At 40.9% G+C, this 25,664-nt stretch overlaps 1 protein-coding gene across 3 annotated transcripts in view; it reads left to right on the forward strand.

Moving 5' to 3' along the window:
* Positions 1,690-25,664, forward strand: part of AR (androgen receptor) — a 197,666-nt gene continuing 173,691 nt past the window's right edge. The window contains exons 1-2 of one of the 3 annotated variants that reach the window (XM_013986227.2): positions 1,692-2,009; positions 2,775-4,489. In XM_013986227.2, coding sequence (XP_013841681.1) covers positions 2,946-4,489 — 1,544 coding nt within the window. In that variant the 5' untranslated portion in view covers positions 1,692-2,009; positions 2,775-2,945. 3 annotated transcript variants of the gene reach the window in all.

Consider the following 25,664-nt stretch of genomic DNA (forward strand, 5'->3'; position numbering starts at 1 on the left):
TTAAATAAAGTTTTCAAAGTATCTGTGCATTTCAATTACATATTCCTGTTTTCCATTACAATAGGGAATTGAAAATTAGCCCTTTTACAGTTTGACATCTCTATGAATAAGACTGTTTTTTACCATAATGAGTAAGTTGTGAGATTCTTTACCAACAAAGGGAGTATATCTGGGGTAAAGGCATTAAAATCCCACAAGATAATTTTTCACATCCTCAGGTGAAAAGCTCCCCAGGTCTTTGAATTCTGGAAGGTTCATTTGTAGCCCTTTTCCAAATGCGCATGACATTGATCAGTCTAGCTAAAATAGCAATGAGATGGAAGACTAGTTTTAGTTCTACTAAAGTGGAATGTAGAACAAATTATTTTCTTGCTTCGTTGTCTTCATCTGGAAAATAGAGCAGACGGTGTGCACTCTTCCCTGTCTTTAATATTGTTACTTCCTTTGGTTATGCTAAATAAATTCCCATGATGCTTGGCTGTGAACAAAATAAGACTCTGTGAAGAAACCTGTAAAAAGCAGAAGAAGCCCAGGTGGAAAACCTCCAGTAGTCTTCTGGGACAAGAGAGACCCTCCCCAGATCCAGAAGTCTAAGGAATTTAAAAGCTATGGAGGCCCAGGGCCCCTGCTGACACAAAGGGAAACCTCCTTCCCCATAAATCTACCCTTTCGTTTTTCTCTACTCTTCCATTCCCACATGCCTCTCCATCTTTACACAGGGAAGAGGAGACCTCCTCTACAAAGAAATAATTGCAACAGCCCACATCATCTTCTACTCCTGGCTGTCCACCAAGAGGAAAAAAAGCAATCCTATGTAGGTTCCATTCCTTGAACAGTGCAGTTTGTGAGCCTAAAACATGCAAAGGCCAACTTACAAAAGCAAGTGTCTGCCTATAAGCAAATGGCTACAAAACCCTGGACAAAATCGATGTCCCTTGTACATGACAAGTGTTTCTGGTGTTTACGTGTTTTCCTGCTGTTCTGAGTGATTTTGCCTTTGTACCTCTGGATGGGTGAAGAAAAATGTGTGGTTAGAGGCAATTTCAGACAGGAAAAGGGGAAGAGAAGGGGGTAGAGATTACCTTTGGTTCCAGGCAGAGGGTTCCTAGAGCAATTGGCACCCTGCAATGAGGCCCAATCTACCCCTGTGGAGAAATCTGAAAGGTTTCAACAAGTACAGGCTGGCTTGGCCATAGCTTGTTCCTTGGCCATATTTTGTAGGCGACCCTTCCAGCCTTCCAGTTCAGTGTACATGCCGTGAACATAGACCCTCTTTAAAGGAGATCTCCTCTTTCCTCTATCTTCTATCGCCCTTTACCACTCTCCCCATCACTTCCCACAGGCGCACAGGGTCTGTTTTGAGATTGGATTTCAGAACCAAATCTGGCAAATGCCGGCTTTCAAGAGTTCAGCAGTCCTGTCCTCAAAATAAAGCTACAGGTTAAAGCTTCAGCCCTGAAGCCTAAAACCTGGTCCAGGAAATCAGGCGGCAGTCAGGGAGCTGGGGTCGTCCTGAACTAGAACAATCCTCTCCTGCCCTCACCCACGCTGCGCCAGCACTTGTTTCTACAAAGCCACCAGGCGTTAGCAAGCCACGAGGGGAGGGGAGAAAAGGAAAGGGGAGGGGAAGGGAGAAAAGGAAAGGGGAGGGGAGGGAAAAAGGAGGTGGGAAGGCAAGGAGGCCGGCCCGGCGGGGGCGGGACCCGACTCGCAAACTGTTGCATTTGCTTTCCACCTCCCAGCGCCCCCTCCGAGATCCCGGGGAGCCAGCTTGCTGCGAGAGTCGGAGGGTCCGGAGCAAGCCTGGAGGCAGAGGAGACCGAGGCAGCTGCTTCAGTGAGGGAAAAGAGCCCAAGGGACGCAACGCGTCAACCCCAGCCGTCTCTGGCGACAGCCAACGCCGCTAGGAGAGCGGCGTCTTCGAAGCCGCCGCCCCGAAGCTGCCCTTTTCTCTTCGGTGAAGTTTCTAAAAGCTGCTAGAGACTCGGAGGAAGCAAGGAAAGTGCCCGGTAGGACTGACGGCTGGCTTTGTCCTCCTCCCCTCCACCCTGCCCCCCCTTAAGGGTCTCTCGCCGGCCGCTGCCTCCGCCAGCTCCTCTCAGCCCCCTCACCCTCCCCTCCCCACTCCAGTCAGCCGAGCGCGGCCAGCGCGAGTTTGCAGAGAGGTGACTCCCTTTGGCTTCGATCAGGCGAGCTAGCTGCACGTTGCAAAGAGGGCTCTGGGGAACCAGGAAACCGGGGAGCGTCTTCAGCACTGCAGCCGAATCTGGCTGATTAGGCTATACGCAAGGCAGACCCCCAGGTTCCTCTCACTCCCTCTCCATTTACTCCTGCACGCCGCTATCCCCTCCCAGGAGTTTGTGGGGCAAGAGATCAGACGATGAAAAGGCAGTCAGGACTTCAGTAGCTCCCCAAGTCCCCCCCCCAAAAAAAAAGGAAAAAGAAAAAGGAAAAAACAAACAACCAACACAGCCACAACAGAAAAACGTAGAGCAAAACACAAAGAAAATAACCTGGTTTCTATTTGCACCTGCTTCAGCGGACACTGCATTCAGAAGGCGGAAGGTTTTCCTTTTTTTTCCTTTCCTTTCCTTTCCTTTCCTTTCCTTTCCTTTCCTTTCCTTTCCTTTTTCCTTCTGTCTTTCTTTCTTTTTTTTTTTTTTTAATTTACCCCTTCAAGATTTGAGCATCTTTTGAATCTATCCTCCAAGTATTCAGGAACATATTGTGAACCTACCAGGGAAGATCGTGTCTAGAGGGTGTTTCCTCTGCAGGAGACTTTGAGGCTGTCAGGACGCTTTGGAGTGGTTATTCCTGCAAGTTTCCTTCCCAGGAGCTTCCCGCAGGTGGGCTGCAGAGACTACGCATCGTAGCCTGTTGAACTCTTCTCAGCAACAGACGCGGAGACAGGATAAATTAGGTGGAAGATTCTGCCAAGCTCAAGGATGGAGGTGCAGTTAGGGCTGGGGAGGGTCTACCCCCGGCCGCCTTCCAAGACCTTTCGAGGTGCTTTCCAGAACCTGTTCCAAAGTGTACGCGAAGTGATCCAGAACCCAGGTCCCCGACACCCTGAGGCCGCGAGCGCAGCACCTCCCGGCGCCCGTTTGCAGCAGCAGCAGCTGCAGCAGCAGGAGACCAGTCCCCGGCGGCAGCAGCAGCAGCAGCAGCAGCCGAGTGAGGATGGCTCTCCCCAAGTCCAGAGCAGAGGCCCCACAGGCTACCTGGCCCTGGACGAGAAACAGCAGCCTTCACAACAGCAATCAGCCCCTGAGTGCCACCCGGAGAGCGGCTGCACCCCAGAGCCGGGAGCAGCTTCGGCCGCCAGCAAGGGGCTGCAACAGCAGCCGCCAGCACCTCCGGACGAGGATGACTCAGCTGCCCCATCCACGCTGTCCCTGCTGGGCCCCACTTTCCCGGGTTTAAGCAGCTGCTCCACCGATCTTAAAGACATCTTGAGCGAGGCCGGCACCATGCAACTTCTTCAGCAGCAGCAACAGCAGCAGCAGCAGCAGGAGGCAGTATCCGAAGGCAACAGCAGCGGGAGAGCGAGGGAGGCCACTGGGGCTCCCATCTCCTCCAAGGACAGTTACCTAGGGGGCAGTTCGACCATCTCGGACAGCGCCAAGGAATTGTGTAAGGCAGTGTCGGTGTCCATGGGATTGGGTGTGGAGGCATTGGAGCATCTCAGTCCTGGAGAACAGCTTCGGGGGGATTGCATGTACGCCCCACTCCTGACAGGTCCACCATCTGTGCGTCCCACTCCTTGCGCCCCGTTGGCCGAATGCAAAGGTTCTCTGCTGGATGATGGTCCGGGCAAAAGCAACGAAGAGACTGCTGAGTATTCCCCTTTCAAGGCAGGTTACACCAAAGGGCTGGACAGTGAGAGCTTGGGCTGCTCTAGCGGCGGCGAAGCAGGAGGCTCTGGAACACTTGAGCTGCCATCCGCCCTGTCTCTTTACAAGTCTGGAGCACTGGACGATGTAGCAGCCTATCCGAGTCGCGACTACTACAACTTTCCTCTAGCCCTGGCCGGGCCGCCGCCCCCTCCGCCGCCTCCCCATCCTCATGCTCGAATCAAGCTGGAGAACCCACTGGACTATGGCAGCGCCTGGGCGGCCGCGGCGGCGCAGTGCCGCTATGGGGACCTGGCGAGCCTGCACGGCGGGGGTGCCTCAGGACCGGGCTCAGGCTCACCCTCAGCCACCTCCTCCTCTTCCTGGCACACTCTCTTCACAGCCGAAGAAAGCCAGTTGTATGGGCCCTGTGGCGGAGGTGGGGGAGGCAGCGCAGGCGAGGCAGGGGCTGTAGCACCATACGGCTACACTCGGCCACCTCAGGGGCTGGCTGGCCAAGAAGGCGACTTGGCGATACCCGATATCTGGTATCCTGGCGGCGTGGTGAGCAGAGTGCCCTATCCAAGTCCCAGTTGTGTCAAAAGCGAGATGGGCCCCTGGATGGAGAGCTATTCTGGACCTTATGGGGACATGCGGTAAGTTTTCTAATCCTGGAAATGTCTTTTAAGCCTAGAGTCAGTCCTCTCCTCCCTGGGGTGAACACACTGTTACTGGGCCACCTCAATAGTGTTCCATGAAAAGAGCCACCCTAAAACTGGAGCCTTCCCTGGACCCCTGGCCTACCAAAGATTAGACTTTTGAGCTCTGAACTCCCACTGTGTGCCCCATTCCCCACCACTGCCAGCCCAGGGAAATGGTGCTAGCCCTTCCAGATTCCTTGACAACCTCCCACCCCCAACCTCCTAAAATCTTCCCTGATACTGGGTACTCTGTGTCCCCCAGAGCTCCAAATTTAAATCACCTTCGGAAACAAAACCCTTAAGCCCGCCACTACTTTTTTTTCTCCCTTCCTCCAATTCTGAGAATCTGAACAAGAAATATGAGCACTTTCTCCTCTTAAGGTCTGTTAGGGTTTTCCCCTGGCCTGTGGCTGGTCTTGGAGGATTAGAGGCAAAATGACTGGCCCAAGCTTTTCTCAACCCACCTCCTCCAAAGAGATGAAATGGAGTTCAGGATTATGGGAAGAAGGTGGTCTCTGGGTTCTGAGGGCTGCTGTGTGAAGAAAGGGTGAAGTCTCTTTGCAGACAACTGAGGACTTGTCCCAGGGTTGGAGGTCAGCAGAGAGACTCCAACCAGGCACAATTAGAGCAGGGAAAGGTAGGGGAAAACCAAATGACAACTTTCCTGGTAAACAATAGGCAAGATTTGCCTTCACAGGTTGACTTTGTTTGAAGTAGATGCTTGGGTTGGTTTTCTCTTGTAAAAGTGTTTATTTTCTCTATGGATTACAACAGATCCACAGTTCCATATTTCAAATTTACATCAGATCTATAAAGAAGAGAATTTTCTTTTAATGAACAATTTAACCAGATTTGAGTCTATAAAAGTATTGGGAAAAATTTTAAGGATTCCCTGCTATTCCAGTGTGCTCAGAAATCTGTTTTTGTGAGGGAGGAATAGGGTCCTTCAATACATTCCTTCACTTTAAGGACATTCTTGCATTTTAAAACATGATATTTTACCTCTAACCAATAGAGTAAGAACAGTTAGGGATCTTTGAGGATTAATCTTGCCCAAGAGTTTTAATTAGGACATGAGAAAAGTGGCAGTCATTTTCATCTTGTCTGTTAAAAATTAGTCCCTAACACAGTTGAGCTTTTTGGAGACCAGGTTAAAGATTATTTCCCCATAAAACTAAGATGTTAGTTTATCTCCATGATGGCGGGAATATTGACTGGGGAATTAATTACCCAAATCTGCTGGATGCCAGTGTCCTCATGGACTTGTGTCTTGTTCTGTGTTTCTTAGCTATTTTCTTTTACCTTTGACTTTGTTCAAGATTTGTTAGCCTTAGTATCTTTGTTTGGATATTTAAATCTAATAATTTACCTCCTTTCACTGATGTTTCTCTTCTTGAAAGGTTGATGGCACAGTGTGAGAAAAAAGAAGGAATATTATTTTCTGGGCTATTGAAGAAACAGCTTCTAACGAGGCTTTACATTTTTTAGGCTTTTAAGGTTTGGCTTACAAGATTTTCAAATGGTTTATTTATATTGTCAGTTTTTTTCTAGTTAATTTGAAGTTTGTTTGTTTTAAAATTTTTGCAATGTGGTTATACTGTGGAACAAAGAGCTTCAATTTATATGAAATGATTTACTTGCTAGAGTATATTTTGTTTTCCAAGGGCTGTTGCTAGTCAGTGGAGCTTTCTTCTACTGTGAACTTTTTTTGGGGGGGTAGTGGGGGGAATGTCTAAAGTACTTCATGACTTGCCCCATCACGGAACTGTCCCTCCTCTGTATGCCTCCCCACAACACCCAAATAACTTAGTTAACAGGAAGGAGATGAATGTTTCCACATACTTGTTAAGGGATGTGTGTTTTCAAAGACATAATCTGAAATTTTCAGATGGCTCTAGTGAGCAAAAAGTTCTTCCCATTAGGTGTGCAGTAAGCTAGGTGATTTTATCCCAGGTCTTCATGGAAATACTTATTTAAAAAGCCTGTATAAACTAGTGAGAAATTAGCAGTACCTAAAGAAAGTTCAAGCTTATTTAATCTTTCCTGGTTTCTGATTGCTGCACTGGTTACGGAAGTCCTGTGAAAGAAAAAAACTGGAGTTCCTGCCTTGTAGGTTTAAAAGATTTTTTCATTTCTAGGATATAGAATATCCTTAAATCAGTTTTTTTGAAAATTTATCAATTTCATCAGAATTCAATCAAATCCAATCTAAAAGTTAACATTTTCTTACTTTCTCTTTCTTTTCTTAATTTCATAGGGGCTCAATTTGGTGAAATTGCCTTTTTTAAGCCAAAGCTAAAGTTTCTACCTTTTCTGTATTGTGTGCATCATATGCCAGTTTTGAATTAAAAATCTCAACGTTCTAGAGACTTCTGATGATCTGCTGGATTCCTCCTTTTTTTCAGTTGTGTGTGTGTGTGTGTGTGTGTGTGTGTGTGTGTTCATACACATTATTTAATTGCAGGTTTTTTTTTTTAACTTTAGTAACTTCTGAAATAACTCTGTGTTCTTATACATCTACAATGTTTCTGTTGAGAGGAGAGAGGCCCAAGGTGGTCCTTTATATTTTTTTAACTTATCTTAGCATGTGGTATGAACAGAAGAAGTAATAAAAAGTGATAGGGCTTATATGAAAAGCTGATAATCCTTTATGGAGCTGTCTTTCAGAGATCAAATAAGACTGCAACTTTGTTAATTGACTTCTGTCCCACTTGACAGAAGTAGGGCCCTTTATATCCCAGGAAACTGCATAATAATATGACAAATATTTATTCTTCAGAGATGAGACCAAGGGAAGCCTGTGCAGGAATTTGAGTTGAGTTTCAAATAAATTACCCACATGCAAAAAAGAACATTTTAATTTTTCTCTTGGTCATCGTTCTGGTCTTCATAATAAGTAGTATTTTAGTAGTGCTTTGAAATTGGCAAATACTGCCTTTCTCTATTAGCTATTTCAAAAGAAGTCATTTTATTAATTCCCCTTTCCATCTCCTCTCCCCTCCACAGTTATCAAGCAGCTTTTTTTGACTGTCTTGCAAGGAGTAGTTTGTCTGTTTTGTAAAGCCGAGTTTTGCTTTGGGAATGATGTTTTCTGTCCATAAACCTTCATATATGGGGTCAGTATGCTGGAAAGAATAATCCTTTCTTTGTGCTCAGCAAATAGCTGGTGAGTTCTGTCTGGTTACCACTAATCAGAATCCTAGAACCAAATAGTCACACTGGGTGATACCCCATTTGGAAATATGTGTAAGATATAGCGATATAATTCTCTCCTGGTTGTCCACAGAGTATCTCTCTCTGCTCCGCCAAAGGTTAACATCAGTGAAAGATATTTTGAAGAAGCTTGCAGCTTTCCAATTGCAGGGTCACTTCGGGTGCTTTCTTGCTAGTGCTAATTTTGCCTCATCAGACTTCCATTCTTCTTGAGTTGTAAGCTTTGATGTTATATATTGAATTTGCTGGCACATTTAATTTTCTTTTTTACACGTTTTACCTCCCTCTAGTAATTCTCTCATCTGGTATGCATATATGAATTTAAAACAAAGAATTCTTCAGTCTCCTGACCCTTACTTGTGCTGTGGCTCTTCTTGGTGGAATTATGAGTTGGAATTAGGGACATGGACAATTTTATTAATTTTTATGGTGATATCAAGACTACCAGTTTCAATCGGAACCCTGCTCAAGCAGGGAGCAGAGGGCCAGCTGGGAGTGGTAAGCAAGGGGCTTATTTTATAACCAAACCTGAAATCATGATTCTGAAAAATGAGAAACAAATAAAAATCAAGCTTTGTGAGGTTGGTTGGAAAGGGAAAAGGAAACCTCTCTCCACCCCCTACCTCCACCATTTTCTCTTTGTCTCCAGCTTCCTAGAGTGCTGCCTGTTCCCAAATTTCTTACATTCTACTCCTTTCATGCTTTCAAACTTGAAATATAGACTCTTCTTTATATTTTTCAGCATATTTTTTTCTCATTACACCTGTGGCATGCTCCTAAAGAATTTTTTTTTCTTAATCTGGAGAGATCAACCCCAGCACACCTCTCTTTTTAAGACTAGATGATTTAGGGGATTACAAAATGTATAGCTGGGCTTTTGTTTGTTTGTTTGTTTTTTTTTAACCTTGAGGTTAGAGCTTGATTCAATAGTTGCTGAGGAAGCTAAACTAAATGGCTTGAGGACTTGGCGATTTAATGAAGTATTTTTCTGGCTTCTGTCTCTGTCTCTTGTTCTCTGTCTCCCTCTGTTTTGGCTGTTTTCACAATCTTTTCTCAAAACCTGATGATAACTGGACCCTTTCACCTCTGAGACAGCTCAGTCTGGGTCAGACTTCCGCAGTGCTTTCACAGGCGGTACCTAATCTGTGTGTGATGGTGCTTGATGGCAGTGTCCGGCTGGGCTAATGCGGTGTGCTATATGTAAATTGATTGTTTGAAAATGAAGAAAGGTATTAAAGAAATTATCCTACCTCAGAATTTGCCTGCCAGCCTGTCATCAAGTTCTGAGATGTTGAACTCATAGAGTAAGTTATCCTCATCCTAAACATAAAGTTGACTTTTTTCCCCTTCTTGCTTGTAAAGTTCCATACACTTATCAGTATTAGTTGTCATTTGTCATATTGAAGAGAATCTTGTGTTCTCCTATTTATACAGTGCCCTTTTCAAATAATAAAAGACTTAGCATTTTCCACTTTATTTACTGGCACTCATGTAAATTTGAATAAGCCAGAAGGGTGCTTAGTGAACATCTCTTTGCTAGTTGGGGAGAAGTAGTTGTATTTTCTATAATATTTGTTTATGACGTGGGGAAACCAATCTAGAGCAGCACTTCCCAGCTTTTTTTTTTCTTGAATTTTCCCACCTGACAGATGATATTTTAGATTTTTCCTCAGTAAGGGCTACTTTCAGTGACTGCTGGTTAGAAATGATAGACTGTGATTTGTACACAATTCTTTGTACACTCATGAGTATTGCTACCCTTTCTCTCTCACATGGATTCCTGCTGCCAACCTACAGACCGGAGCATTTTTGAGAGTGGCTCATCTAGATAAGCTTATAGCTCTAAGAGGCTGGTTATTTGAGAATTCTGCCAATTTAGATCAGGCAGTACCTGAGTTTTATTTTTTAATAGCAGCTTTATTGAGATGTAATTCACAATATATATTAGAATTTACCCATTTTAAAGTATATAGTCGCTCAGGGTTGGGGTGGGGTTTGACTGGTAAGTGATTAAAATGTTCTAAAATTGATTGTGCTAATGGTTGCTCAACTTTAAATATAATACAAATATTTTAATCACTTACCAGTCAAACCCCACCCCAAATGAGCAACAACCAGCCACCAATTTAAGTCTCTATGGGTTTGCTTATTCTAACATTTCATATAAATGGAGTCATGCAACATGTTGCCTTTATGATTAGCTTCTTTTGTGTAGAATAATATTTTCAATGTTCATCCATGTTGAAGCACATATCCGTACTTTCCTTTATATGGATGTACCACATTTTATCTATTCATTCATCAGTTGCTGGATGTTAGAGTGTTTTCTACCTTTTGGTTCTGATGAATAATACTGTTATGAACATTTACATACAAGTTTTTGTGTGTGAACATATGTTTTCAATTATTTAAGGTTGAAAGAAGTGGAGTGGAGTTTAGGAGTGGAGTTTAGGAGTGGAGTTTCTGGGTCATATGGAAACTCTGTGTTTAACCTTTTGAAGAACTCCCAAACTGTTTTCAAAAGTGGCTGAACCATTTCACAATCTCACCAGCAATGAATGAGGGTCCTATTTCTCCATATCCTGCCAATACTTGTTATTGTCTTATTAATTGTAGCCAACCAAGTGGGTGTGAAGTGGTATCTCAAAGTGGGTTTGATTTGCATTTCTGTAATGACTGATGATTAGGTTTCTTTTTATGTGCTTATTGACTGTTTATATTCTTTGGAAAAAAATGTATATCCAGATCCTTGGGTTATTTTATTTTATTTTATTTTATTTTTTTGTCTTTTTGCTATTTCTTGGGCCGCTTCCGCGGCATATGGAGGTTCCCAGGCTAGGGGTCTAATCAGAACTGTAGCCACCAGCCTACGCCAGAGCCACAGCAACGCAGGATCTGAGCCGCGTCTGCAACCTACACCACAGCTCACTGCAACGCCAGATCTTTAACCCACTGAGCAAGGGCAGGGACCGAACCTGCAACCTCATGATTCCCAGTCAGATTTGTTAACCACTGCGCCACGACGGGAACTCACCTTGGGTTATTTTAAATTAGATTATTAGTCCTTTTATTATTGAGTTGTATGAGGTATTTTTTTTTACTTATAATAATTTTGTGTTATTTATATGTTTAAATGACATTAGTTTAAGTATATTAGACTAAATAAAGTACATTATTAGTATTAACCTCACTTTTTCTTTTGACTTTTTTTAATGTGGCTACAAGAAAATTTCAAACAATATATGTGACTTACATTATATTTCAATTGGAAAGTGCTGCTCTATACAATGAGGGGCAGTAGCAGATAATCTTTGAAGATTTTTCCAGGTGGATTGGGTAGAGTAGAGTTCCTGGTTGGATGAAAGGAAGTCTAGGGTTCCCCCAAAGGAAAAAGAAGATGATTGCTTAGCATTTTCTTAGATCCTCAAAATAATCAAAAGTTGACTCTTTGTCCGCCTGTGTTAGGGATGTGTCTGTGCCTGTGCATGAATGTGTGTGTGTATGTGTGTGTGTGTGTGTATGATTTGTGAACGTTTTATCAAATACTGTGAGTGTCTTTTCATTTTCTTTTTTTTTTTGTCTCTTTTTTTTTTTTTTTTTTTTTTTCTATTTCTTGGGCCGCTCCCGCGGCACATGGAGTTTCCCAGGCTAGGGGTCTAATCGGAGCTGTAGCTGCCAGCCTATGCCAGAGCCACAGCAACTCGGGATCCGAGCCGCGTCTGCAACCTACACCACAGCTCACGGCAACGCCGGATCGTTAACCCACTGAGCAAGGGCAGGGAGCGAACCCGCAACCTCATGGTTCCTAGTCGGATTCGTTAACCACTGTGCCACAACGGGAACTCCTCTTTTCATTTTCTTAATGGTGTTCACTGAAGAGCAAACTGTAAATTTTAAAGTCCACTCCATTTTTCATATATGGCTTGTGGTTTTTGTAAGTTTTTTAATAAGTTTTGAAATGAGGACGTGTGAGTCCTCCAATTTTGTTCTTCTTTTTCAAGATTGCTTTTGGCTATTGTGGAGACTTGAATTTCTGTATGCATTTTAGGATCAGCTTGTCAATTTCTACAAATAAGCCATTTAAGATTTTGATAAAGGTTGCATTGAATCTGTAGATCAATTTGGGGAGTGTTGCCATCTCCGCAGTGTTAAGTCTTCTGATCTACGGCCATGGAATGTCTTTCCATTTATTTATGTCATCTTCACGTTTTTCAACAATATTTTGTAGTTTTAAGAGTATAAACTTTTCATTTCTTTTGTTTAATTAATTCCTCAACATTTAATTTTTGATGCTAATATAGTTTTTTAATATCCTTTTTAAATTGTTCATTGCCAATGTATAGAAATATGATAGATTTTTATATTGACTTCATATCCTGCAACCTTGCTGAAAGTACCTGAGTTTTGAACACCTCTGGGACTTAAGAGGCAGAAGATTCCTGCTGCTGTGCTGAAAATTAAAGCATCCTTCATTTCATCCTGTATGAAGGCTGCATAAGGACACTGTTCTCAATTTACCTCAACTATGAATTAGAATCGGTAATGACAGCCCCTTCCTGGATGAATAGAAGAATGTCTCTAAAATGGTCAGGTCTTTGGAGAATAGTAGGAAATAAATTTATTGATAAGGTTTATGCAGTTAGTAGTCATCTTTTTAGTATTTAGATTTGAGAACTATTAGCAAGGGGATGAGGAATAATAATTTCCATCCAGAAAACTAACATGAAAACAGGTAACAAACGCATACTAGGCCAAAGAGATTACTAGCTGTATTTGGCTTATGTTTAGGTTTGTGTACGCAGCTAGAGTCATAAGTTTATGTTTTTATATATTGTTCTTTAGATAAAGTAAATACCACCACTCCTTCTGGTGTGTATTTGTAGATGAAGAAGTGGTTCATTTACTGTCATATAACTCGATCTTCTTTTCAGAGATGGACTCGATAACCATAAAGAAGAGGTAAAATTCACCTATAAAGGAATTGACCTATGGTCTCATTAACACACTAGGCTAAGGGTGATATCTAATCAGCTATAGCTATTGTGCCCTGAAATGGTAAGTGAACTGCACACTGCTGAACAAAAGGTCCTATTGTGACTTAGTTTTCTTTAGAGATGACCCTAATAAAATGATTTTTAAAAAGTACCCATCAATCAGCCACTTTTCATTAAACAACTGCTATCTGCCCAGCTGTGTACTAGGAGATCAGGGTAAATGAAACATAATTCAGGGAGACTCTTGAGATCACTACCCTCAAGGAGTTTATAGCTATTAAAAAAAAAAACAGAATGGCAGCACCATGATGCCAGTATGATGTCATGCTGTATTGTGTACAATGTATTTTTAAAATGTAGACATTGAAAAAGAAGCTAAAATGGTCAACAGTATTACCTGTGGCTACCTGTTATCCTTTATGTATTAGGTGGGGACATGATTTTACTAAGTAATAGATTATAGGTCTTGATGGATATTTCAGATACCAGGAGGTGATACTTTTTAGAAAGACAGTGAAGAGTGAACTCAAGTAAGGGGTTGGAATATATTTCTGCTTTTTCAACAGTGCCACCCTAGTCAGGTTACTTAGTAGTTTCTTCAATTTTGGCTGTATTACTGCACTTTGCTGGGAACATGTTTTGTCCTTGACTATACAAGTCTGCACTATGTGAGGAATTATTTAAATTGAAGGTGATTAATGAGTCTAAGTTTGGAGTTAGAGCAAATAAAGATGCCCAATGTAGTGGTCAGAACAAGAGTGATTATTTTCCTCTCAAGTTTTCTATTGATCATGGTGGCTTGCTTTGTGGTTCTGTATAAATGGAATTTCAGGGTGTTGGCTAAGGGAGGGAAGTGAGAAGCACAAATAAAACAATTCTTGGAGTAAAGGGAACACGAAAACTTGTTTTATAAGGGCTTTGCTGGATTAGACGATGTAACTTAAAATGGCCCACCTCTTAATTATGGGTTCTGTTTTCTGCAAGTTGAATAGGTTCCTTGCTTGTGAAAGTGTAGTCCCACTATCTGGCCACTAGGGGGACTTCAAGTGTCCCGTGGCAAAGTTTCCCTGGAAATGGCCTCCTTTTGTGTTTTCAGCTTATCACCTGATAACTTGAGCCTGAATCACCTAGTACCAGACAGTAAATAAGCTATAGTGGTACCTAGTATTTTATCTGGGGTGTTCATTTCCAAAGTGCAAAAACATTTTAGTAACACTATTTGACTCCTCTTTGACACTTTTTTCTGAGTGTGGAATAGGGAACAGTGACATTGGACATATTCCAGTAATACTTTACAGTTTACAGAGTGGTTTCATATGCCATTATTGCATTTCATCCTCATTTACACCCTATACAATTAGCCAGGTTTACTGTATTATAATAGTCTTCATACTATTATAATACTGTCCTTCCTATTGTAAATCTTATGTTCAGAGAAGTTAAGTAACATATCTAATGTAAAATAGCTTCAAGGTGGCAAAGCTGAGATTTCTCCCCCCCTCTTTTTTCCTCTAATCAAGTGTTCCTCTTTTATCACACAGGTCTCTCACCTCATAGATAGGAAATAGGAGAGCCAGAGAGGCAAAAGAAACTTAACCAGCATAGGCAGAAATTTGTGATGCTCTTAAGGCTTCTGGGTCTTTTATCCACTCACCAGACTGATGCACTGGGTTGTGTGGGCCATCTAGTTGCCAACAACCTTGTCATTCTACTTTATAGACTGAATTTATTCAACAAAAACTTACTGAGCTTTTTAGAAATCAAGTTCTATACTAGGCACCTATGACAGCAGTGAACAAGGCAGACAAAAATTTCTCCCTTTATGGAGTTTATTTACAGTTTAGTGAAAGGAGACATATAGAATATATCTGAAGGTGATAAGTGTCATGAAGAATAATATAGCAGAGTGTGGGGAATAGAGATTGATAGTGGGAAGGACTATTTTATGTTTGTTAGATGATATTTGAGCAGAGACCTAAAGGAAGTTAGAAAGTGAGCCATAGGATATCTGGGGTTAGAATATTCCAGACATAGGCAACCACAAGTCGAAGTGGCCTGAGGCAGAAGCATATTTGGTATTATGGAAAAGAGAGATCTGTACTGCTGGTTTATGTAAATGGAGAATGATAACAGATGAGATCAGAATTAATGAGGGACCTCTCAGGTCTTCCTTAGAACTTTGGGGAGTCATTGGAAGGTTTTGAGTACAAAAGGAACAAGATCTGACTGATATTTTAACAGGATCCTCTTCTTTAAAACATCTACATTTTTTGATGTTTTATATATTTGTTTGCTTACTTATTGTCTGCATGGAGAAGAGACTATAAGAACAAGGGAGGAAGCAAGGAGAAGAGGCTACTGCAGTGACCCAGGTCAAAGATGATGGTGGCTTAGACCAAGGGGTTATTGATAAAGGAAATGAGAATACACTGGATTCTCAATGTGTTCTCATGATAGAGCCTACAACATTTACTGACAGGAGTTCCCATCGTGGCACAGCGGAAACGAATCTAAGAACCATGAGGTTGTGGGTTTGATTCCTGGTCTCACTCAGTGGGTTAAGGATCCAGTGTTACCATGAGCTGTGGTGTAGGTCGCAGACGCGGCTCGGATCTGGCGTTGCTGTGGCTCTGGCCTAGGCCGGCAGCAACAGCTCCGATTAGAATCCTAGTCTGGGAACCTCTAAATGACATGGGTGTGGCCCTAAGAGGACAAAAAGAAAAAAAAAATTACTGAAAGATTATATATTCATTGTGAGAAAAAGAAAAAAATCAAGGCTGATTGCCAAATTTTGATCTAAGCAATTTTAAAAGCATGATTACTGTTTATTGAGATGAGGAAGATTGTAGGTAGAGCAGGTATGTGTGTGTGGAGGGGGAAGGAATCAAGAGTTTGATTTTGTATGTATAAAGTTTGAGTTGTCTGGTGAACATACTTTTGACTTCTTCTCAGTTAATTTTCACACAGTACCCTTGGCTTTCTAGTCATCACGGAGATTAGAAGGGACATCCGAGATCACCTAGACCTTTAGTGCCTCTTGCTTCTACTCTTTTGCTGGATAGAGGCCAAGAGGGGTGAAGTCTTTTCTAGGGTGAAACAACAAGCCGGCAACAAAACTAGAGCACAAACTCAGTTCCTCTGGAGACCAACTTGCTGTTTCTTTTCTCAGTGTTATTCTGAGCTCATTTGAGCAGGGGGTAGGGGTGGGGATGAGTTTTTTCTTGCCCAAACCTTATTCCATGTAATTAAACTAAATTATAAAACACTGTAACACGACACAAATAGGCTGCTGCCTCCAATCAAACCAATATATTATTATTATATATTTACCAAACCATGTACCAGAATAATTTTCCATGAAAAATACAGTAAACAGACTTTTAATGGCCACTGAGCTTTGATCTAAGCTGAAACTTACAGAGAATCTGAACATAAATGGCCTGAGATTGTAGGATACTAGAGTTCATAGAACGTGGGAGACCGTCTGGTCCAGTTTGGTTATTTTATGGATAAGGTGCCTTAGGCACAGAGATAGAAGGGAATTTGACCAAAGTCACACAGAAAGCTACTTTCTTGTAGTCCGAGCCTATTCTGAGGGTTAGCTCTCTGTTGTTTCCTTGGAAAATCCTACATTGGAAAATGAAAACATAGATGCAAACTATTGCTTTTGGAATGGATTAGCCATGAGATCCTGCTGTGTAGCACTGAGAACTATGTCTAGTCACTTATGATGGAGCATGATAATGGGAGAAAAAAAATGTATACATGTATGTGTAACTGGGTCACTATGTTGTACAGTAGAAAAAAATGTATTGGCAAAAACAAAGAATTATAATGGCAATGATAACGATAGTACTTGCTATGTGCCAAATTTTGGTGCCTTATGTGGACTACTTAATTTAATTCTCACAACAACCTTGGTATATAATCTCCTGGAGATTAAGTGACTTGCCCAAGGGTCACGCAGGTAGGAAGCAGTAGAGCTGTGTGCACATTTGGGATGTCTGGCTTGTAACTGCGAGGTTCTAGTACCAACAGCTTCTCAGATTAACTTGTCATTCACTTCTACTATCACAAAAGACTGATGACTGAGGTGAGCTCATTATGCGTTGGCACTGTCTATTATAGTTCACTGATCTGATCCTCAGCAAATGGCTGAGTGCCTGGGGATTAAAGTGGAGGTGGAGGGACACAAAAGGGGTGGTAAAGAAGTTGATCATTTGCAATAGGGATCAGGGATCGGGAAGCAGAAGTATAGAAATTATTGAAAAAGACCTGGAGATACCAAGGTGGTTGAAAATCTCAAAGCCTGCTACAAACCTGGGTAAGTCAATGCCTGCTTAAATAGGAGGTAAGAAAAATAGGTGAGAAAAATAAAATAGCTTATTTTTTTGGAGTCAGGAGCTGTTTTATGTGTATTAATTCATTTAATTTTTAAAATAATCCCTAAGATAAGCACTATGATCATTCCCATGTTACTGGTGAATGAATAGGCACAGAACAATTAAGTAACATGCCCAAGGTTATAGAACAGGTAACTAAAAGAGTCTAGGCACTTCAACTCCACAACTTTTGTTATTTTCCATGACATTTAGGGAAAAGAGTTTTACTCATATTATAGAAGTTTTTAATGCAAAACGTTGTGCCTGAGCTTCAAACATTAAGCAACTCATCCTTAAAATGCACCAACTTCTTTTAAGGACTTTTAGTAGGGAAGACACTTATCCAAGGGCACATGATGAATAATTAGCAGAACCAGAGTTTGAGCTTGAGACTCCAGACTGCCAAACTTATTTGCATTTTTCACTATTTCCCTTTTCACATTGACTTGTCTCCCTCTATTCCTCCTCCTGTATCTCCCTGCCTCTCACCTTTTTTGTTTAAATTAACTTTTTAAAATTAATTTTTGAAAATTAACTTTCTGTATCAGCAAGATTGGGCAGAGAATGGGAAGAATGATCAGAATCCTTGTCCTTCCAGATGTCCTTCTAGACAAAAGGAACAAAAATGTCATGAAAAGATGTCAGCATGTGAGAACTGCCCTAAGTAAGAAGAGGAGCTTCCCAGTCTGACCTCTGTCCTTCTAGCCCAAACTGATCGTGCAGGATCCCATAGGAAGTGATAAATGTGGTTGTCAGATAAAACTTTTTGTTATTGTGGAAATGGAAGAAGGCTTCTATGAAAGTCTTCTTCTCTCCAGATTTTTTTTAAGAAAGGTCCAAACTCCCCACTCATATAAGTGGTAACTGCTTAGGCATTTCTTTTGGAAATTGGCAGTACATAAGAGAATGCATCTTTCCAAATGTGTCATATTGGGCCACTTCTCTGAAGCATTGTCCAACCTCTAATTAAATAATGAGGTCGCATAAAATGAGAGTTGGGAGTAAGATGGAAACTCTTGATGTTTGATGTTTGGGTGCAGAAAGAATTCCAAAACATGTTTTGGGTCTGTTTACTCTGCTTACCATCTTTTCCTTTTATCTTTGTCTAAATATACAAAAGTTAGCAAGTGTGTAGTCTGTTGGAGTTTCCAGTTGTTCATTTGAAAAATCTGTTTGATCAGCATTAAAAAAAAAAGACTAAATTAGATTGAGATATTTCAGTTACCAGCTACCTAATAGTAAACCAAAAATCTTAACCATACTTGTATTTTCAAATGGTATGTTGCTTGCTTTGGACATTTGCTAAATTGACTCAAAATATGCCAGGTCACATGTGATATTGGATGGGTGGGGACATCTCTACTCTTCCAGGTTCAGAGTTCCCTATCAGAGATGACCTCACAGTGTCTGGGAGAAGCTGCACTGGCAGTTTTGGGAATTAAGGTAGAGAAACAATATGTTGTTTCCCAAAGCTTTCTGTGTCATTCCCTTTCCCCAGTTTCCAATCCTCATCACCTCTTGCATGGTTTAGTGCAGTGACCTCATGCCTGCTCTCTCCAATCCTCTGTGCTGCTTTCTGATTCACATTGTATTCATCCCACCAGGTTAAATTTCCCAAAGTTCAGTTACAATATTGTTAGTATCTTATTTTTAACTTTCATTGATATGTAAGTTCCTTGAGAGTTAGAATGCTGTTTTTAATCTCTGTGTTCTCAATACTTAGCACAGAGGAAGTCTTGCTGAGCAGTTATGTAATGCATGTTTGAAATTGCAGTTCCTCATCATTTGCTTATGGGTTAAAATGCAAATTCTTTAAGTCTGGTGTTCAAAGCTTTTCATGATCTTGATTACTTTTCCAGCCTCAATTCGATTCCTGTAATTCCATTACAAAAACCTTAAACTCTAGCCAAATGGATCTGTCACCTTAAACCATTTTCACTCTTTTTTTTCTTTGAACTTATTGTTTTTCTCATTATTTCTTTGGCCTTGAAGGCTATTCCAATTTTAACACTATCCATTCTTATAACATTAGCTTGGATACAGTCTCATAAGATATGCAATTTCTCATCCCCTAATCCATTGAGAACTTATCTCTGTGATGTGCTTAAAAGAATGTAGGTTTCAGTTTCCTCCTCTGTAAACTAGGGCTTGAAATTTTTAGATTATAAGATTTTTGCAAGGAGAGGAACAGATGGCATGATAGGTGTTAGTTATAAGTCAAGAGTCAGATAAATCTTTTAGATTTATCCCTTTTTTCCTTCTCTATTGATATGTATTTAGTCCTTAAATTATAATTATTTGTGTGCTTGTCTTATATATCTTTTAAAATTGTACCCTCTTTTAGGGCAAAGGTTGTTTCATGGATATCTTTGTATAAGATTAAAAAATACATAGCTTAGAGCTTGGCACATGGTAGGTATTCCATAAGTATTTATTTATTAAGTGAATCAGAGTCAGTAGTATTAAATGCCAAAAAAATGATCCATTGATCATTAGTTGAACTAATAGAAATATAGGATTCAGAATAAAGGAAGTGATAGTCTTGTTCTGTTAAATTCTAGTCAGACTATAGTTATAATGTGGTGTTTAGTTCCAGTATTCATGGTACATCTCCTCTTGTAAAGCATGGGAAAGCTGAGATGCTGAGTTGGGTATGGGAATGAAGGAAGGGAGCAATGGACATAAATATTGTCTCATATCTGTAGAGCTGTCATGGAATAAAGGAGTTAGATATTTTTTCTGGGGTACCACAAAGGCAAAACCAGTGAGGCTAGATTGCAGTTTAGTAAAAGGAAAATATCATAGTGGATTCACCCTACATCAGAAGTTTCCAACAAGGACCAGATGAGTTGTGAAACATTTGTATGTACTTGCATGGGCACACACCTGTGTGTGTGTGTGTTTGTCAAATTACATTTCATATAAAAATTCAGATTTCTGGCTTTGGAAATGAAGATCTGGCATTATTGGAACTACATTCCGGCATGACGATAATCAGCTGGAGGTGAGGAGCATGTAATTTCCAGTTTGCTCAGACCCAGCATCCTGCTTTATTCACTTGTTACTTTTTTTTTTTTTTTTTGTCTTTTTGCTATTTCTTAGGCCGCTCCCATGGCATATGGAGGTTGGGATCAGATTGGAGCTGTAGCCTCCGGCCTACACCAGAGCCACAGCAACATGGGATCCGAGCCGCGTCTGCAACCTACACCACAGCTTACAGCAACGCCGGATCGTTAACCCACTGAGCAAGGGCAGGGACCGAACCCGCAACCTCATGGTTCCTAGTCGGATTCTTTAACCACTGTGCCACGACGGGAACTCCTAAGTTACTTTCTTGACTCTTCTAAGCATTTGGTTTTGCCATCCTTGTTGGATCAATGACTTTGGCAGATCTTGACAGACTTCCTTACCGCAAGGGCTTTTCCTTCTCATATAGGAGGGACTAAATAAAAGTACAAGGGATGCTGCAATCAGATCTGACCTGGCTCTCAGTTTTGGCACAGCCATTTACCAACTGTATGATCTTGGGTGAGTAATTTAACCTCTCTGAACCTCAACTTCTTCATCTCTATGCTCTCCTCACAGCATTATTGTGACAACTAAATAAAACAGCTTAGATGAAGGTCATGCCACTTAGTAGATGCTAAAATGTTAATTCCTGTCTTCTTGTTCACCACAAACTTCCTATCCAGTGGGAGTATCACATAGGTAGTAAATTCACCCATATTGAAGGCATTCAAAAAGAAGCTGGACTTGCTGGGAACCATATATATAAGGCAGAGGTTTGGATTCACAGTAGGTAATTTTCACAGTTGCTTTCTGACAATTTAAAAGCCTATAAATGACTCCAAATGTACACCTGGATGATTTTAGATATACCTTGCAGAGTTAGGGATTTTTAATAAATTACAGAGAGGCTTAGGGCTCTTGGAAAAAAAGTTGGGGTCAGGGCTAAAGTATAATGTGTTAAGGCTCAGGCACAGGCTTTGGCATCTGACAGATTTTAGTTTAAATCCTCGGTCTGGCAATTACTAACTGTGTCTTCCGGGCCACCTAATCTTTCCTATTTTCAGTTTCCTCATTTATATAATGAAGATACTAGTACTTTGTGCATTGGGTTTTTTTGAGTATAGCAAGATAATGAATGTAAAAAAGTCTTGACCAAAGCCTGGCCCAGAATGAAAGCTTAATAAAATGGTTCTCCTTTTCCTCTTTCACCTCATTATTATTATGTTTATTATTATTAATTATTAGTACCAGACAAGCAGAACTTGGGAAAACACATGGCTAGACTCTAACTGAAGTATATGAGCCTTTCCTCAGGCCATTTCTGCCCCTTCCTCCCCTCCACAAAGCTCTAAGTCTCCAAAATGCTTTGACTGGAATGTAAGCATGAGGTCATTACAGATAACGGGAACATGGTTTGCTTTGGTAATGTGAGTTACTCAGTTACTTCCCTCAGCCCAGCTGAAATCTCTTGTTTCAAACTGCCAAGACTGAGTTGGTCTGAGAAGACAGGGAGAATGAGAAGACCCCTCCTCTAAGCTACAGCTCATGCAACAGAACAACCCAGTGCAAAGTCCAGCCCCTTGGTGATTTGGGGGCCCCTACATTTAAATCTGTCACTCTGTTGCACACATCAGTCCCTTGCCCCACAGAATCATTGAGAGGGAAATTCCTTAACTCCTTCCATGGCCTGGAACCATCCCCCTTCTCATCCTTGTGCTCTACACAGCTGGGAAACAGCAGACCGCAGAATAAAAACAAGCTTAGTATACAGAGAGCTTCATAGCAATGCTGAGTTTCTTGGGAACTTCATGTTAACAAAGGACCTTCCTGACCGCCCCTCAGCACCCCAAACAGACTAAAACATTTTTTAAACTGTATCTCAGAACAGCTCCCTGCCTGGGTATATTTAAAGATCTGCTGAGTCACTGAAGAGCAGGCTGGCAGATCACAAGAGGTAAGGACTATACCCTGGTCTATGGGGTAATAAGTTGAGAAGTGAAATCTATTTGACTTCTATTTGTCTGTCCAATGGGGACAGACAAGGTGACCCACTTCTAGCCCCCATGACTCTAGAGAACATCTAGTAAGACTTCCTTTTCTATCACTTTTTGTTTCCTTCTCAGTTGATAAAATAGTAAGGGTGAGAGGAAGGGATCACTTGTACCAGTGGGCCAGCTATCCGAAATTTTAATGCTTCTGCTCTCGTAGATGAAAGTAAATGTGAAACTTGATTTGTTCATTTCCTTCTTTCTTTTTTCAGTTTATGGTCTTGTGCCTTGGTAACTTGGCACGTGCCAGTTGCTGGAAGGTGTCTTTCATACACACACACACACACACACACACACACACATATGGTAATATAATTCTTTCTACTTTATTATCCACTGCAGTTCTAAATTTATGAATTTATTACTGGGGTAAAATATCAGTTAGCAATTATTCATTGTAGGTACAAATTGGTCCTGGCCTCTTTGAGCCCTATTCCACAGACTTCACGCTGCTTTCTCTTTCAAGGCAACTTTTATCCTCTTTGCCCATTGCTGCCTCTCTTTACCTACTTTGCCGTATTTTGCTCCTCAGTCTGTATCCCATAAGAGTGACATAGATGCCCACTCTACTTCTATAATGCCATCTCCCTCTTAGCAGAATCTTCCTCACAGCCCTTCTCTTTACTGGGCGTAGAAGCCATAGTGGATCCCAAAAGGGATGTTTCTTGGATGACTTTAAAAGGTTGTTATTAAGACTTTTTTTTATCTCATCAGCAATAACTTGTTTAGGCAGTCATATCCAAGACCTAGAAGAAATCAGGTAAGCCAAAATTTGCTTAAAGCAGGCAGGAAACCTAGGCTTCTGCCTTCCTTCCAACCACCTTCTTGTATTAAGGTCTAATTGGTTTATATCATATGATAATTTCAGGTGTACAACATAATGATTCTACATTTGTATATCCTTTCCCTCGCATTCAGTTTTTAAATAGTTTGCAGAGGATGTGGTGGCTGGCTTTGTTATAGCCAATTGATTTAAGAAATGGGAAAGGACTGGAAAATGGGAGTGGAACCATTGGAAATGTGTGAGATTAAATGGTTACAATTCTTAGGAAGTATAAGGTGCTTGAGAGTTTACCAGTACTTTCAGGCATATTGTCTTCTTTCCTTCCTTCTCAAAACCAACTTGGAGATAGGCACAGCATACATAGATCAACGTCCTTGTTTCATGGATGAGGAAACTGAAGCTAGAGGATATTAAGGGAATATTCCATGGTAATTTAGATAGTAAATGGAAAAAAACAGAATTTGAACCATGTATTTCTGGTTTTAAGTCTTATTTTCTTCTAGATCACTGTAAAGATTTGCTACTGAATAAATGAATGAATCCACATTTGATTGGGAACATTGTTTTCAACTTTGAGTTAAAGATATGCTCCATCCTTTGTGGAACATCATTTTAATTCTCAGCAATATAGGCCCAGTCAAACGATAAACATTTCCTTCATTAATTCACTGATTCATTCTTTTATTCATAAATGCACTTCCTGGATTCTGAGAATTAAAATGAAAATAAGACATCATCTCAGGTCTCAAAACTCGCAGAGACTGGGTACTGATATTTCAGTAGTAAACATAAGAACAGCTGCTTATGAAAAGCCATATCCCTCTTGCATAATGAGTATGGCCCTCTTGAAAATGGGGATGTCTTTTATTTTGGGTGCATGAATATGAAACTTTATGACTAATAGCTTTTTAATCTAATCCTCTCTTCTTAAGAACAGAAGTGAAAGTTGCAGCCTCTTTGTACGTGAATGTAAGGGTTAGGCTTGTGATGATAGACTTTTTTCCCCAGGTACTAGTCAGCAGAACTGGAACATCACTATTCCACTTGTTTGAACACATGGCACTTAAAACTCTTTACTGGCGTAGGTAAACCGATCATGATCAACTATTACATTTTTTTTGAGCATCCACCTCTCAGTAGATGGTGTTAGGTGCTGTGTTAGATGTTGGCAAGGTAGTTTTTTCTCGTTTAATCTTTAATCTGATCCTAAACATTTTTTATTAGTTCCACTTTATAGATGAGGTTAATGACTTGTTCAGGGTCACACAGTGAGTAATTTGGTGGATTTGGGATATAAATTTCAATTTTTAGCTTTTTGTCCTCTGGTCTCACTGCTGTTTCTATTCTTCAACACAACTTAAGCTTTGTTTTTCATAGATACCATTAAATCTACCATTAGCCAAAGCTTCTTGCCTCCATTCAACATTATCCTTCTCTAGAATCTTCTTAAGAAATCCTCAGAAAAGATTTTATAACCTTCATGGGTACTGTGGCCCAGAGCTTAATCCAGGCTTTTAAGTACTTTGGTTAACTGTAAAATGGAAAATCAAAGTTATAGCTAATTCAGGAAAAATGATTTTAGGATATGAATTTCCTGGGCAACTTGTCATCTCTATTTTACTTCATTAGCTTCATAAACTTACCCACAATGTTCTCTGAGAACTAGCAGTAATAAGAATGATAAAGATTTCTTTCCCTTCCTTTCCAAGAGCCCTTCAGCCAGGTGCCACACCCCATCCTGCTTCCCTATTTTCTGTGCACACATGGAGCTGGGAGTTAGACATGAGTTCCTTTCAGCCCTGAGTTGATGCCAGGGTTTTCTTTTCCTCCTGCTGGACCGAAGTGGGAGGAAAAGTTGAATGATTACCAGGAGGACCATGAATGAATGAAAAGGCAGAGCTATGTGAAAGAGCAGTGAATGTATGCTTCAGATACCAAGATTTTTGACCAGACTTTGTTGCTTACTATCTGTGTACCTTGGACAAATTAACAGTTGAGGGTCAAAATTTCCTCATCTGTAACATAAATTCTAATTTTATAGATGAAAGGATAAGTCTAAAAGTGTTTTGTAAACTCAGAAAGGGCTTATAGATTTAAAGTGTGGTTTTTTTTGTTCACAAAATAATGGTTCTTCAGTGATGAAAACTGTCTTGTTTTTCCTAAAAGCCTGAATGTGTGTGGCATTCAGGGATGGGTCTTTGCCCCAGTACCAGCCACACTACAATTGTAGTAAATATGGGCTGAGAGTAGTAGACATCCTAAGCATTGAAACATTGTAAAAATAGGGGTGAGCAGATGGCAGGCAGAGCAGACCCTCCAAGTCCCTTTCTAACACCTCAAAGCCCCTATTATTTATTGATTTAACATTTGAGGCTTGTTTCAAGTGGGCATGTGTATCTGAGCTTTTTTCCTTCTTGTATATAACAGGCATTTGTTAACTTAGTGAAAAAAAAATACTCACCTATCCACTTCTAAGGATTAGTTGTGCTTCTCTAGACATCGGTTCAAAACAGTGAGTTGAAAGGGGACAAGCTTATACCAAAGAATCAGAGATCATCAGAATTTATAGGGGACCATGCTGGTCAGTCCCTTTTTGTACAGGGTGGGCAACTGAAATCTAGGCAGGGAAGTTCAAGTTCACAAAACTCATCATGACACATTCAGATTGGAAATAAAGGGCTTCTACTCCTACATTAATAC

Source organism: Sus scrofa, chromosome X, assembly GCF_000003025.6.
Source record: "Sus scrofa isolate TJ Tabasco breed Duroc chromosome X, Sscrofa11.1, whole genome shotgun sequence".
Lineage (NCBI taxonomy): Eukaryota > Metazoa > Chordata > Mammalia > Artiodactyla > Suidae > Sus > Sus scrofa.